Source organism: Cydia splendana, chromosome 20 (assembly GCF_910591565.1).
Source record: "Cydia splendana chromosome 20, ilCydSple1.2, whole genome shotgun sequence".
In the NCBI taxonomy this organism is placed as follows: domain Eukaryota; kingdom Metazoa; phylum Arthropoda; class Insecta; order Lepidoptera; family Tortricidae; genus Cydia; species Cydia splendana.
The window spans coordinates 3,158,805-3,174,241 of NC_085979.1; the positions used below are offsets into that span (position 1 = coordinate 3,158,805).

A 15,437-nucleotide genomic window follows, 5' to 3' on the forward strand; every position below is an offset into this window, starting at 1 on the left:
TCCGAGACAGTTGTATATGTAGGCCTTAAATCGCTCTCTTGTATGTAAAGTGTCATTCTAAGGAACTTGCTAACTATGTAAACAAACCGCCATATTGAAATTGTCTCTGAATGATGAATTTACTAGTGACTTTTGTTTACACAGTTAGCAAGTCCCATAGAATGACACTTTAGGACTTATGTTGCTTATAAACTTGTATGTTTGCTTCAGGTGAAGAGCCCCCGGTCAAGCTAGAGACGCTAGATGCGTGTATGAATGAGACACCCAATGATATATTGCGTGAGTACTTAGTTTTATCTATACATATATTATCCATCATCTATCAAATCTGGTGACCGGTCTGGCCTAGTGGATCGTGACCTTGCCTATGAAGCCGATAGTCCTGGGTTTGAATCTCAGTAAGGGCATTTATTTGTGTGATGACACAGATATTTGTTCCTGAGCCATGGTTGTTTTCTATTTAAGACTTACATATTACATATATATAAAGATTGGCAGAATTAACACTAGCAATAGAAACTGTAAAATGGAACATACTAGGGTGAGGTAAGTACGAAGAATAGGCGAAGAAATAAGGGAACATGACAACTTTATCTTATACTACAAAGGAGAAAAACAAGGCATGTATAGTGTGGGGTTTTTGGTAAAGAAAGAACATAAAAAAGATATTATTCAATTCAAAGGAATATCAGACAGAATTGCCGTCTTGGACATAAGAATACCAGACCTCCAACACCCTTGTTCCATAATACAAGTGTACCGAACTAGCTAGCGACTCTGAGAAAAACTCATTCTACAAAGCGCTACGAGAGACTATCCAATATACACACAAAATTAAATTTATAATTGGAGACTTCAACAGCCAAATAGGAAAACAATGCAATGGCGAGAAACACATCCTCGGAGAACACAGCAGAGGCAAGAGAAACAACAACGGAGACAGACTAGTGAATTTGGCCATAGAGAATCGACTACGAATTATGAACAGCTTCTTCAAGAAAAGAGTTAGCAGGAAGTGGACCTGGATTTCGCCTGATGGCAAATATAGGAATGAAATCGACTTCATTTTGACAAACAAACCAGAAATATTCAACGATGTCACAGTAATCAACCACCTTGATTTCAACACAAACCACAGAATGGTCAGAGGTAGCATAAGAACAACAAACATAAGTAAATCCAGGAAACATATACATGTCACAAAGAACAACATCTCATTCCCAATCACAAAAGACCACCTGGCAGAACTTAGAAAAATGCTTGAAAATAACAACAAGGTCTTAAATGTCCAAGAACAGTACAACAACTTAGAAGCTGCTCTCAATAAACTCAACAATACTTTGGCAACAGCCAAGCCCGACAAAGATAAAATAGGAGAAGAAGCCAGAAATCTGATTACACAGAGAAGAAACATGTTTAAAGACAGGAAAGGCAACCTAGAAGCAATAAGTAAAAATATTTCAACAAGCATAAGAAACCACAAAAACAAAATTAGAAAGGATACCATAAGCCAAGAAATTAAAAGAACAGGGGGAATTAAGAAGGCAGAGAAGATACTCAAAGAATATAAAAGCTGGATACCAAATATGAACGATAAAAAAGGCAAAACTAAAACTGAGAGACCTACCATACAAAAGATTGCAACCAAGTTCTATAAAAACTTATATAAAGACAATGCTATAGAAACCCAAATTATTATTCAATACAATATGATGAGACGGGAATAAGAACAGATACCAGAAATCCTTGCCTGCGAAGTAAGAGCTGCAATAAATTCACAAAAATCGGATAAAGCACCAGGGGAAGACAGGATCTCCAACGAACTACTGAAAAATACAATTAATGACATACTCATACCATTAACTCAAGTGTTTAATAAGATCCTTAGAGAGGAAACAATCCCCACGCAGTGGTTTAAATCAATCATAATACTCATTCATAAAAAAGATAAAAACGAAATCAATAACTACAGACCCATAAGTCTCATGAGCAATATTTACAAGATATTTTCAAAAGTGCTACCGGGCAGAATCAGCAAGAAATTGGACGAACAGCAACCATGCGAACAACCTGGATTCCGCAGCGACTTCTCAACAATAAACCACATGCATGTGCTAAAACAAATAATGGAAAAGTATAATGAACATGGTCTAACATACTACATCGGCTTTGTAGACTATAATAAAGCCTTCGATAGCATATACCACAAATCAATCTACAGGTACAAGAACAGGGAATCGAGACGAAATACATACGTTTAATCGAAAAGATTTACACCAACAGCACTGCAAAGATCCATCTGGAAACCCACGGAGAAGAATTTCCAATACAAAGAGGAGTACGGCAAGGAGACTCTCTCTCGCTCTCGCTAAAAATTAGGGATGTACCGACTAGTCGCCGACTAGTCGGGAAAACCGACTATCCGGCCTGATTTGTAGTCGGCGATTAGTCGGCGACTAGTCGGCAAAAATGGCCGATTAGTCGGCACTTTATAAGTGACAGAAAAACAGGGCAAAAATAAATAAACAGTACATATTTTCATAAGCTTTTTACCTATTTTACCCAAATTTTTATTTCGGGTGCTTACGAAAACTTTTGTTCGAAATTATTGACCTTAGGTTATTTTTGTTAAATTTTTTAGCATTACTATATGATAAATAACGCGACAAAAGGGGTAAAACGATTGTTTTTTTAGTGCATTTGAACCGATTTTAGACCAAAGTAATGATCTGGCCGACTAGCCGACTAGTCGGCCGACTAATCGGCCATCCGAGCGCCGATTAGTCGGCTAGTCGGCTAGTCGGCCAAATCAATAGTCGGTACATCACTACTAAAAATATTTTCAGCGGTACTCGAAAACGTATTCAGAAACCTTGACTGGGACCGCTATGGATTAAATATCAACGGATCAAAACTGACACACTTGAGATTCGCGGACGACCTTGTCTTATTTGCAACCGATCCCAAGTCACTCCAAAACATGCTCATCCAGCTCACAGATGAAAGCGAAAAGGTTGGCCTTTCGATGAACACATCCAAAACAAAGGTAATAATGACTAACAGTCAAAATAAGAACACCATTTCAGTGAGAGATCAAGAAATAGAATATGTTGACACCTATATCTACCTAGGGCAACTTACATCGCCAAATCAACAACAGTCAGGATCACAAACAGCTGGTCCAGATATTGGTCCCTACAAGAGATAATGAAGTCAAAATCCATGCCTATCTCTGAAAAAAGGAAAGTTTACAATTCATGCATACTCCCAGTACTTACACATGGGTGTGAGACCTGGACCCTAACAAAACAAAATCACCAGAAAGTAAAAGTATGCCAACAAAGTATGGAAAGAAGCATGCTGAACATAAAACTGAAAGATAGATGCAAACTAAAAGACATTAGAAAGACTACTAAGGTGATGGATGTCACACGAAGGATCACAAAACAGAAATGGAGATGGACGGGGCATATGATGCGATCAAATAAAGAAAAATGGACCAGAGATGTCACCTAGTGGTACCCAAGAGAAAAAGGGAGAAGCAGAGGTAGACCACACAAAAGATGGGAGGACAACTTTCCCAAAAACTGGAGGAGAATATCCAAAAACCGCCAGGAATGGCGAAATATGGAGGAGGCCCATGCCAATGGCAGCCTGACAGAATAAAACAAATATTTTAACTGTATCACTTTATTATGATGTCAGCGAATAAAGGCTATATTATTATTACATATATATCGTTGTCTGAGTACCCACAACACAAACCTTCTTGAGCTTACCGTGGGGCTTAGTCAATTTGTGTAAAAATACCCTATAATATTTATTTATTTATTTCATCTATGGGTATTAGGATAACATTTTGTGTTTGTGTACGAACACTAAAATGTATTTAAATTTGTTCTATTTTGACACCAAATAAACTTTTTTCTATTCTATTCTATTCTAAAAAATTAAAGTAAATTAAATAAATTACTTCAACAAATAATTACTTCAAGGTGTCCTTTTCCTTTGACGTAATAAACAATTTTATTTTATTTTATTTATTTTATTTTATTCGGGATGCTTACTGCCTAATATACATAGGTTAATAGACTTATCTACTATATGCAAATTACAAGCTTCCACATATACAGGCAGATTTTTGGGTCGTGATCCAAAACCACTTTTTCTGACTCTGTAAATGATCCTCATTATCATATGGTAGAATTTGATTGAAAGATAATTAGTTTAAATTTTCTTATTTTTCAAGTGAAATTAATCTTACACTAAGTAATCATGGTCACCCTATGACTTCTGACATACGTTGTATGGAAAACGACAAGACGTCACATTGAGTAGGGTGACCAAATTGTATGCATATATGTTTTTTTCTACTTGTCATCTGAAAAATAATCATCATTATTGGTGATAAACAATAATTAACAACATCATTAGGCTCATCTTTGAATTCTGTATGATGTCTTGTTCTCTTGCTACACGACCCCGAAATCACCCTGTATAATGCTAGATAATGCTAGTGCAAAGAAAGTTCATTCAGTCAAGCAAGCAAGTGCAAAGAAATTTCATTCAGTCTGTTCACTGCGTGGAACATGGGGTTTAATATAGTGTTGGTTGCTATAGATGACATGCTCCGGTTAAACACAGCGGCCGGAGACGGGGCGAGTGACGAGGGTGACCGGCTATTGGGTGAGTACTTAGATGGAATTAATTCTCTATGCTAAAAATAAATTCAAACTTCACCATATCACGGCAGCGTTCCGACCCTGGACGAGATCTGCTGCACGAGGCATGACACGGAGAGAGAATTAATTATGATTAATGATTTTTAGGGTTGGCCACAGCCGACTGTGACTCTCTGAAGGTTAAGAATCGATTTCCATATATAGGGGGGGGGGGGGGGGGGATTTTCATATACTCACACACTTTTTTATTTTTTATCCTACCGATGACCACCTGTACTCTCAAAGGTTCTAATTTTAAATTCGCGATATATTTAGCTTAAATTGCTTTGTTAATTTGTGTTTCAGTGCCCGACGCCCGCGCCAGGGAACAGCTCGCCATGGCTTGTTCCGTGGTGCTCGAGCGCCTCCGCGGCGAACCGACTGTTCACAGTGGAGACAAACCATACGCCTGCGATCACTGTGGCAAGCGTTTCGAAAACAAGTCTATTTTAAGGAAACACATACAAATTACTCACTCATCTAGTGGACCTAAAGAATTCGCTTGTGCATTTTGTAGTTCTCCATTCCAAACTGAATCACTTTTGTTAGAGCACGAGAGAATTGAACATGGTGTTACAGATTTCGTGTGTTCCGAATGTGAGTATACAACGATTTACAAGAGAAGTTTTCACGCTCATTTAAAAACTCACACTGAAGACAAACTTTATAATTGTACTTCCTATAGTTACAAAAGTCCGCGTAAAAGTGATTTACACAATCACCTTGCGATACACACTGGTGACAAGACACACAAGAGGGCACACAACAGAGAGAAACCTTTTCATAAATGTAGTTACTGCAGTTACCAATCTCGTCACAAAGGTCACCTACAATGGCACATAAGAACACACACTGGCGAGAAGCCTTATACTTGTAACTACTGTGATAAAAAATTTAATCGGAAATCATACTTACAAATACACCAGATGATACATACTGGGTCGAAGCCATTTCAATGTAGTCACTGTGATTACAAATGCCGTGATAAATCAAACCTACAACGTCACCTACTATGTCATATAAGAAGAAAAACTGGCGAATCTCGCGAGAAGCCTTATACTTGTAACTACTGTGATAAAAAATGCAGTCGCAAATCACACTTACAATTACACCAGATGATACACACTGGGGCAAAGCCATTTAAATGTAGCGAGTGCGACTACAGCTGCAGGCAGAAAGGAAACTTGCTAATACACCAGAGGATGCACACTGGTGAGAAGCCATACACATGTAGTTATTGCGGCTTCAAATGCAGTCAATGGGCAACCTTACGAAATCACGAAACGACACATACTGGCGAGAAACCTTTTCTGTGTCCCCACTGTGATTACAAATTTAGTCGGAAATCATATTTGACAAAGCACCAGAAGAGGATACACAGTGGAGAACAGCGTCATTAATTTTGTAGATAAAAACTATAAAGAGTACATAATTTGTTTGTGACGCCACATGCTGATGTTTCATATAAATCCCATAGTAGCACATAGTTTTGACAGTTCTAAAAAAGAAACTGATTTGACTAGTAGTCAAATACCCTGTTGTACGCGAACGAGATCGCGGATGAAGACTAGAATAATGAATGAATGAATAATAAATTAATATCAGAAGCACATTATTGTTCTTTAACTTAAATTACCTATCCTTAGTAATTTGTTTAAGGTGCAGGGGGCCAATTTCGACTGCGGGAAATTTCAACTAATCGGTTTTTCGCTATCTGGACATATGTAATATGGCACTCTAGTCAATAATAATAAACCTGGAAAGAGCAATAATGACGGGCAAAGTCGAAGGCACGAGACCTCAGGGCTCTCCTCCTACTAGATGGTGTGCTCAAATTACGGCACCTATGCAATTAAAACTGCACGAGGCCATGCGCTTGGCGGGGAACAGAACCCTATGGAGGAACCTGGTCTTCAACAGAAGGACATGATGTCACGATCCTCAATATTGAGGGACCGACTGAAGAAGTCAATAATGTAAAACATGGAAAATGTTTCGATTAGTTGAAATATCCCGCAGTCTAAATTGTCCCCCTGCACTTTATCTAATTATCTTAAAACTTGGCATCCATTCAAATCTTAATATTACAGGGTGTTTATTTGCCCCTGCATTTACGGGCTGAATGTATAGGTCATACTGAGCAACTTTTACTATGGAACCAACCCCGAAATCGCGAAAGAAAAATTTATTCTCCCATAGAAAATGTCAAGGTCAGACAACAATGTATGAAACGGCCAATTTTTTTCGTGATTTCGGGGTTGGTGGTTGGTAAATGTTGCTCAGTATCACCTATATATTCACACCGAATATATTGCAGGTGACTAAATAAACACCAATGTCCTTGTAATATGGAACCGATAGTAATATTTTTTCGTCAAATAGACGATTTCGTCACTTATTTTTAAAACGCTTTAGGGTGGAATCACATGTGTCAGCATCGAGTCGCATTTTGTCGCAAGATACGTACGCATGCTTTCAGCTTCCTGATGCGTACGCTTCTTCATACTGACGAGCGATTTCTCATATATAAAATGCGGCTCGATGCTGACACATGTGATTCCACCCTTAGGGCGATTTCAGATTTTTTAGGGCGTTTTATACGAGCGTACGCGAACGCGCGTATAGATCAAATGTAGGTAAAAGTAACGCGCGTGTAAGCTCGTAATCAGGCCTATGGAACTCTCCGCGCGAGCTCGTATTTATACCTACGAGTCTGTTACCGTTCACGGTAGACAAGCAAGCCAGTTGGTTGCCACATACGCTCACGCACGTACGTCACCGCGCGCCGCACTGTCAATTTTTACGATATAGTCGCACCAATAAAAGTCTGCAGCGGATTTGATAGCCCACGCAGTGTAAGTGTTATTTATACGTCATAATTTCATAGAAGTTTGACGTTTAAAATGACACTTGCACTGCGTGGGCTATCAAAATCGCTGCAGACTTTTTACGGTCTAACTCTAGTTACAAGCTACGTAGGTACTATTGAATTTCTTTTATTAAACATGTAATGTTTATTACGACAAATGTATAGTTTAGATATCTATCTATTTGAAATAGGGAGCAAATTTTTAATTTATTTTGGTGAATGTTTATTTTAACGACAGTAAGTTAACTTTACACCGGGAAGTACTTACCTACCTATTCACTTATAATTAATTGGCTGTATTCATGGGTTCTCTATTATTTTTCTTTACTGTGTAACATTAATCTCTATCTGGTTTTAATATACACGAAGTTTTAAAACTAATTCTTGCTGGGATCATTTCGCAGTTTATAAAACGGCGTAAACACTGCGGTTACTGCAGGGACATATGACCTTTTAAAATGAGTATTTCGCAAACACTAACGCATAAACGCAATGTTAGGTACCTATTATAATTTAAGATTTAGCTTTCCTTTTATTTCACTCCGCTGTTTAGGTATTTATTTACCATTTCTAAGCGTCAGCAACCCTAGCGTTGTGCCGGTGCGCGCGGTGCGGGGAGCGGCGCGCTGAAGGTCACTCCAGTGTATTTTTGTGTAGGTATCAAAACGGTAGGTATTTGCGTTTTATTTGAGAGATAAGTATCTGTTCGTAAGAACTATTATATAATCTGTCGTAACGCCCAAAGAGAATATAACCACTACGTTTTAACGCCAATTGATACGACCGTAGGTATACGCTAGTCTTAAACCGCCCTTATGCCAAACCAATGCGCGTAGTAGAACGGGATCGGTTAAAGTCAGTATTTTGTGTACAGTCAACTGTAAAAATATGGGTGTACAAATCATCTCAAAAATATGTCCCATAACTCTTATGTCAGTGAATTAAGAACTATTGGACATATTTTTGAGTAAGTTGTTTACACCCATATGCCATGTTTACAGTTGACCGTACCAGGTATGTTTCCGTACAAATACCCAGCTGGATGCTAAATTTCTACTACGACCTCTGAATATGGGTCAGGGCGCGTAGCCAACGTGCCAATCGCCGTTAATCGATTAAGCCATGCGTAATTGAAGTAATTTCCGCTCAAGCGTTGTTGCTGAGTGAATTCCATGAATATATAATAAGGGCCACTTGCACCATTTCACTAATCCGGGGTTAACCGGTTAAACCTGGAGTTACCATGGATACCAGTAAAATTTGACACTGGGTTAACGGTTTAAACGCTTAACCCCGGGTTAGTGGGATGGTGCAAGTGGCGCTAAGTTGTGTAAGAGCGTCGCAGTACTGGTGTCTACTCTGTGGCGCCGCTCGACGACAACATGTCGCCGACGTGACGGCCCGGGACGGTCGATAGAGAGGGTGCTATGCCTCAGTGAGTGTGGAGCAATGGTAAGGTAAAGAAGTAGATTAGAATAACACTTTTTATTGAAGGATAGATATTAATTAATTTACAATAAATTCTAGTAATTATAGTGGAATACAAAGTCACTCTTTACCAAGAAAAAGAAGTCCATTGAATTCACAATAAATAGGTACAGCTGCGTCAAATAAGCTTTAACGTAAAAAAGAATGTAACCTTTCTACCAGTCCCCAACTTCGCCTAGTAATATTTTTAATTAAATTTACTTCTAGTCCTAAATGTTGAAGTACTAAACGGCCATGATAAATGTCATACTGAAATTATAAATTATGTTATGGCGAAGTTATGTACTAAAGGCGAATTAAGGGTACCTCAATATCACAATTACAGCGATAACATTAGTACAAGGGAGTGCGCGTGAGCTGTAGGGGGCAGCACAGGAGCCCCCTGCTTATTGCAATTAAGAGTCAATGTCAGGTTTAAGGTTCTGATTTACGTTAAAAAACGCTATACCCTCCAACATGAACGTTCCCTATAAGGCTTCTCTCTCGTGTGTTTCATCTAGTGTCTTCGCAGTTGCTGTTTCAGGCTACTCTTGTACTCGCTATTGCTACGTTTTTGGGCTTCGTCCCTGTATGCGTCTTCTGATGACATCGTAGATATGATTTAAAGTAGCATTTGAAATCACACAGGCTACATTGAAAAGGTTATAGGTTATTAGGTTAAAGGTATATAGTAAACCAGTATGTATAATTTCGTGTTTCCGTAAGCTTGTACTACGATGACCATGACTGCATGTGTACGGCTTCTCTCCAGTGTGTATTCTTTGGTGTGTGGTAGTTGGTATCTATGGGCCACTAGTTGCCTGAAATAAAGTTTTCAATTTCAGTAATTTGCTCCGTGATCCGTGAAATGGCTTCGCCCCAGTATGTGTTTTCAGGTGTTCTGATAAGCGTGTTTTTCGGCTGCATTTGTAATCACATCACAGTAGCTGCACGTAAAAGGCTTCTCGCCAGTATGTCTCCTTTCGTGGTTTCGTATAGTTGTCCTATCACTGCACTTGTAGTCACAATGGCTACATTTGTACGGCTTCTCTCCAGTGTGTTTCCTTTGATGTAATCGCAAGGTTGCTTTCCGACTGCACCTGTAGTCGCAATTATTACATTGAAATGGTTTCGCCCCAGTGTGTGTCATCAGGTGATTTTTTAAGGTTGTTTTCTTAATGCATTTGTATTCACAGTGGCTACACTGAAAAGGCTTCTCGCCAGTATGTATCATTTCGTGTTCTCGTATGTTTCGACTAGTACTGCACTTGAAGTCACAATGACTACATTTGTGCGGCTTCGTGTGAGTTCTTAGATGAGTTTGTAAGTTTGGCCTTTTATCGGATTTGTAATCACAGTAACTACATTGATACAATATCTTGTTTCCTATGTGTACCTTTTTATATCTTCGTTTGTGGGTCTTCTGGTGACGTCGCAGGTTTGATTCAATACTGCATTTGAAATCACATTTGTTACACCTAAAAGGTTTCTCTCGAGTGTCTCCCGCCTGGTGTGTGTGTAAAGCACTTTTAAACTGAGTAGTGTAACTACAGTGGCTACAATTAAAAACGCTGTCCCCAGAGTGACTCTTTAAATGAGTCTGTAAACTTTTCTTGGACTTTGTTGTATACCCACAGTCATCACAGATAAAATTTGTACACTCATATTCGCTTTTTTCATGCTTTAATACAAGCGATTCAGTTTGAAATGTAGAACTACGTATAGTTTTTTTTAACCCGGTAGACAAGTGCCTTTTTTGTATGCGTTTTCTTAAAATATGCTTGTTTCTGAGATGCTTGCCACAGCAGCGTTCGCAGTCGTATGTTTCTACTCCACTGTGAAAAATCGCGTCGCTAGGGAGGCGCTCGAGCACCACAAAACAATCCATCGCGAGCTGTTCCCTGGCGCGGGCGTCGCTGCCCTCTGAACACACTGAAACAAATTAAAACAATTTAAACTGATTCTAACGCGAGTCATTTAGAGGCAGTTTTCATTACCTCGTGCCGCCCAATGTACATTAGGATATACACTTAGTTTCAATGGAATGTCAACCTTAATTAAAAACAAAAGTAGGTAGCATTTCATTTGTCTTGTAATATTTCCGAACAAATGAAATTCAACCTAATTGAAAATACAACAAGATTCTAACTTCCTTGGCTATAATTTTGTATGGTGGGCGGCACGAGGCTGCGACAAAACAAATCTCTCTAAATCAAATCTAAGTGCTGGAACAATTTGCCGTCATCAGTATTATTATTATGTGTCTTTTCCATATCTCGGGACCATGGGGTCCCGGACCTTTGGGAGGCGTCCGTGGGGCCGAAGCCAACAGCGCAGACAATTTAATCTAAAAGCAAGGGATACACATGGCGGATACCATCCCCGAGTGCACAATAGGATACATCCGGAGATGGTCTCCGCCAGCTGCAAAGACTATTGCAGTGCAGCACTTTTGTGCTGCGATAGGATCTATTATAGGTGTGGCTTGTATCGTACTATGTGCAGCAGTATCGTAGTGTCGCAGTACTCACCCGACACGCAGTCCTCGTCACTCGCCGCGTCCGACACCTCCGACTTGACTGCCCGCTCCTCTACTACAACAACAACTCTACTTCAGACTATGTCTTACATTACAGCACAGTTGTATTTAAAATGAAATAGTATAAAAGACTCTAATTTGCGAGCGTGTATTACTCAAATAGGTTTAGTTATATTTGGACAAAAATAATGCTTGAATCAAGGCATTTTTATGCAACACACGGTGAAGGAAGCATCGTGAGGAAACTGGACTATTCCCGAATATGACCTATTTTTTCATATGGGCTGGAAAGTCAGATGGCCGTCGTTTTCGTAAAAACTAGTGCCTACGCGAATTCTTGGGATTAACTGCCTAGCGGACCCCAGGCTGAGTATTCACTTTTCTATACAGCTAGTATGGCGACGTGGGTACTTAAGTTAAGAGCGTATTTAACTTTAGCTTGGGCACTTACTGTATAATGGATCTTAAGTTTAACAATGTCTCATTCATCACATAATCTAAAGATTCTAAAGTGTAATTTCTATGGAACTTGCTGTCATAGCATTGTTAGTAGCTCGGCATACATCAAAGACCGTCTATGACTAAAATGCACTACTTCTCTACCTTTGACGCTCGCTGCCTGTATCCACGCCTGCAGCTCCGCCTGGCTGTGCTCTACTTGCAGCTTGAAGTGGCTCGCGTCTCGCAGGCGGCCCACGCACGCCGAGCAGATGCCGCACGAGCCCGAGCCGCCCACTACCAGCTGCATGTTAAATAATCATTCACACTCATTTATTTATATTTATTTATTTAAGCCTCTATTTTTCCTTAAATAGTTTTCATAATAAAAGTTTTCTAATATATTGTTGTTAATTTTACTATATCAAGGACCCCTGTTGGGTATAGGCCTCCTCCATATCTTTCCACCTTTCTCTGTCTTTAGCCTTGATTAGCCAATTTTCTCCACTCATTTACTAGTATTAAATTAGACACCATGCTATCCTAACACTATTTCTAACAATAACATCCATCTTTAACTGTACGAAATTTCAACCTTTTTAACGCCAAACGGCGCATCCATTTGCCGTGCCACTGACGCCACGGGGGTAAATTGGGTAAAATTTAGTTTTGTGAATAAATAATGCCAACCTAAAAGTGGGGTGTTTCTCAGTAGATTTTCATCAAAAAACTATCGACGTCAAATGCCATCTTAGGCGTCGTTGTCACGATTGTACGTTGACATCAATTGCCGTCTGTGGCGTTCAAAAGGAAGTTTGTGAACGTTTTGCTACATTAACAAGAATGTCGTACTTACATTTATGTCAAAGCACCCTTTGATCATGTCGGCATATATCTCCGTCATGCCGAGATGTGTGTACGGCGTCGTCAGATCCTTGTCCGGAGCACGCCGCAGGCAGCAGCGACACGCATGCATCACGTCCATCACTGCAACTGCTACGTTGTTATTATGTATGTACTCGCTAATCGAAACAAGTAGCCCTTCGTCTGATAAACTACCACAGCGGGAATGTCTATAAATAAAATTCAATTAACATAAAGTTAAAATTTTAATCACTCTTAAGTGATTTAGCCGCGTACCAATCACGTACAAGCGAGTGTCAAAAGTAAATAAAACGAAATTAATTATGCTTTGCTTCCGATTCGTGATTGTTTTCATTAACAAGCTAACCTCAAAACTCAAATAGAGTTAGACACATTTGACAGATACCACAGACAAAGACTTGACATTTAAGCAATTTCCAGACGATCAATTTTATAAACAATCTGATTAAATTGTCAGCTTAATTGTGGGATGTGAAAACAAAACCACAGAATAATTAATATAGCTGGTCAAGCAAATCTTGTCAGTAGAAAAAGGCGCGAAATTCAAATTTTCTATGGGACAATAACCCTTCGCGCCTACATTTTTTAATTTTGCCGCCTTTTTCTACAGACAAGATTTGCTTGACCAGCTATAGTACTACCGTACAGAAAGGAAACTTCCTACAAAAACGAAGTTTGACAGTGGTTCAGGGTCGAATCATGCTGTTCCTTTCTAATATATGGCACTATCCCTTTCGGCTATTTAAGGTTGTCAAAAATCAAGTGATTATCTTATCTGTGGTTGTGCACGCAAAAGGGAGTCAAGTGGTGCCAACCCTAATAAGTGCTCGGAGCAATGCTGAGCCGAGCGGAGCCGAGTTTGACCGAAGTCAGGAGTTTCGCACCCCTGCTAGTACTACCGTACAAAAATTACACTTCCAACGAAACCGAAGTTTGACAGCGATTTTATTTGTTGCCTTAATCCATACCATAGAATAAATAATAGTACTACCGTACAGAAAGGACACTTCCTAAAAAACCGAAGTTTGACAGCGATTCAGGGACGAATCATGCTATCCCTTTCTAATGTATGGCACTATTCTTTTCGGCTATTTAGGGTTGTCAAAATTCAAGCCATTATCTTATCCGTGGTCGTGCACGCAAAGGGACGTCAAGTGGTGCCAACCCTAAAAATTGGTCGGAGCAATGCTGAGCCGAACGGAGCCGATAATGCCCGATAACAGCATACATAAGCAGAGGTCAACCCAGAATCTTGGTTAATCAATTACCAATTTAAAAATGTTGGAATGGGAGTAGGTAATAAAATAATTGTAAATTATAAATGCATTTTTATTGATTTACCTATACATATTATAAGATTATAACACTTATAACCCATTATCCTTAACTCCGGGAGAGTGTGAAGGCTACTATTATTTTGAAGATCCAATGAATTTTCTTTCGTTCAAAGATTTTTCCCTCAGTAGTTTCATTATTTCGCAATATACACCGTGGGCTGGTAAAAGCAGACAGATTTTAACCACGCATTCCTGAGGTCATATGGAGCAAAAAATATTTTTCCTTTTTCTGCACACAATGCGCTATTTTTTGACACGAAACAAAACATGACAAGGAATAAGTAAAGTTTTATTTTATTTACAGATAAAAATTCCTCTGTTAGTATGTCTATACCAAGTGACATAGTGGCAGCGTCGCAGCCAAAAAGGCGTTTTTACTAATAGGGAATATTACGCGAAACTCTGCGTAGGTGGCGCCACTACCATTATCTGTCACAATCTGGGGGTCTACTGCGAAACAAGAAAATCGAAATTTCGTTATCTAATATCTCTATCACTCTTGCATATTCGAACGATAAAGAGGCAGATAACTACATTTCGATTTTCGCGTTTCCCGGTAGGCCCTTATTCACAAACCGCCTTGATGCATCAATGTTATATTTTATTGTCTGTGAAAACTTGTCAAAAAACAATTTAATGCACAGTATGTAAAAGTTACTCTATGAGTTTACTAGAGGCGGTAGTGCTGCATTCTGGCGGCAGAACATTGCAGTAATATCCCCTATTAGTAACTACAACTAGCAGTAGTAAACTCTTTATTGTACAAAAATACATAAAGATGACATACAATTAGTAAGAAGTACAAAGGCGAACTCGTCCCTTTTAGTTATTACAGAAACAAATTTTCACAATATTAATTTCATTTTTAACAAGCAGTAACGTCTGCGAATGATGCTATTAAGCTTAGAATAAATTTAAAAGTAGAAAAAATACTCGTACTCCGGTAGCCGTTTAAGAAGTATACGGTAGATGTCGCTATATGGTCCCCTAGACCCATATGGTGAAAAGATTCGCTGGCTAAGGATGAGGTCTTGGTGGCTCAGATGGCAGTGCGCTGGAGTATCGATCCAGAGGCCGCGAGTTCAAGTCTCACCCAAGACAGTAATTATTTCCACTTTTAAATTTTTTCACAATATTGTCCTTAGGTGATTTTATAATGCGTACTTTTGTTGACTTGCGTA

At 39.1% G+C, this 15,437-nt stretch overlaps 1 protein-coding gene across 1 annotated transcript; it reads right to left on the minus strand.

Annotated features, from left to right (window-relative positions):
- Window positions 1-9,949: 9,949 nt before the first annotated feature.
- LOC134800662 (zinc finger protein 14-like) lies at window positions 9,950-13,019 on the minus strand. The gene is made up of 5 exons (XM_063773144.1): window positions 12,891-13,019; window positions 12,200-12,338; window positions 11,589-11,651; window positions 10,809-10,989; window positions 9,950-10,157 (listed from the first exon to the last, which is right to left on the minus strand). Exons 1-5 carry the CDS (start codon window positions 13,017-13,019, stop codon window positions 9,950-9,952), a joined length of 720 nt encoding a protein of 239 aa, XP_063629214.1.
- Window positions 13,020-15,437: the final 2,418 nt, after the last annotated feature.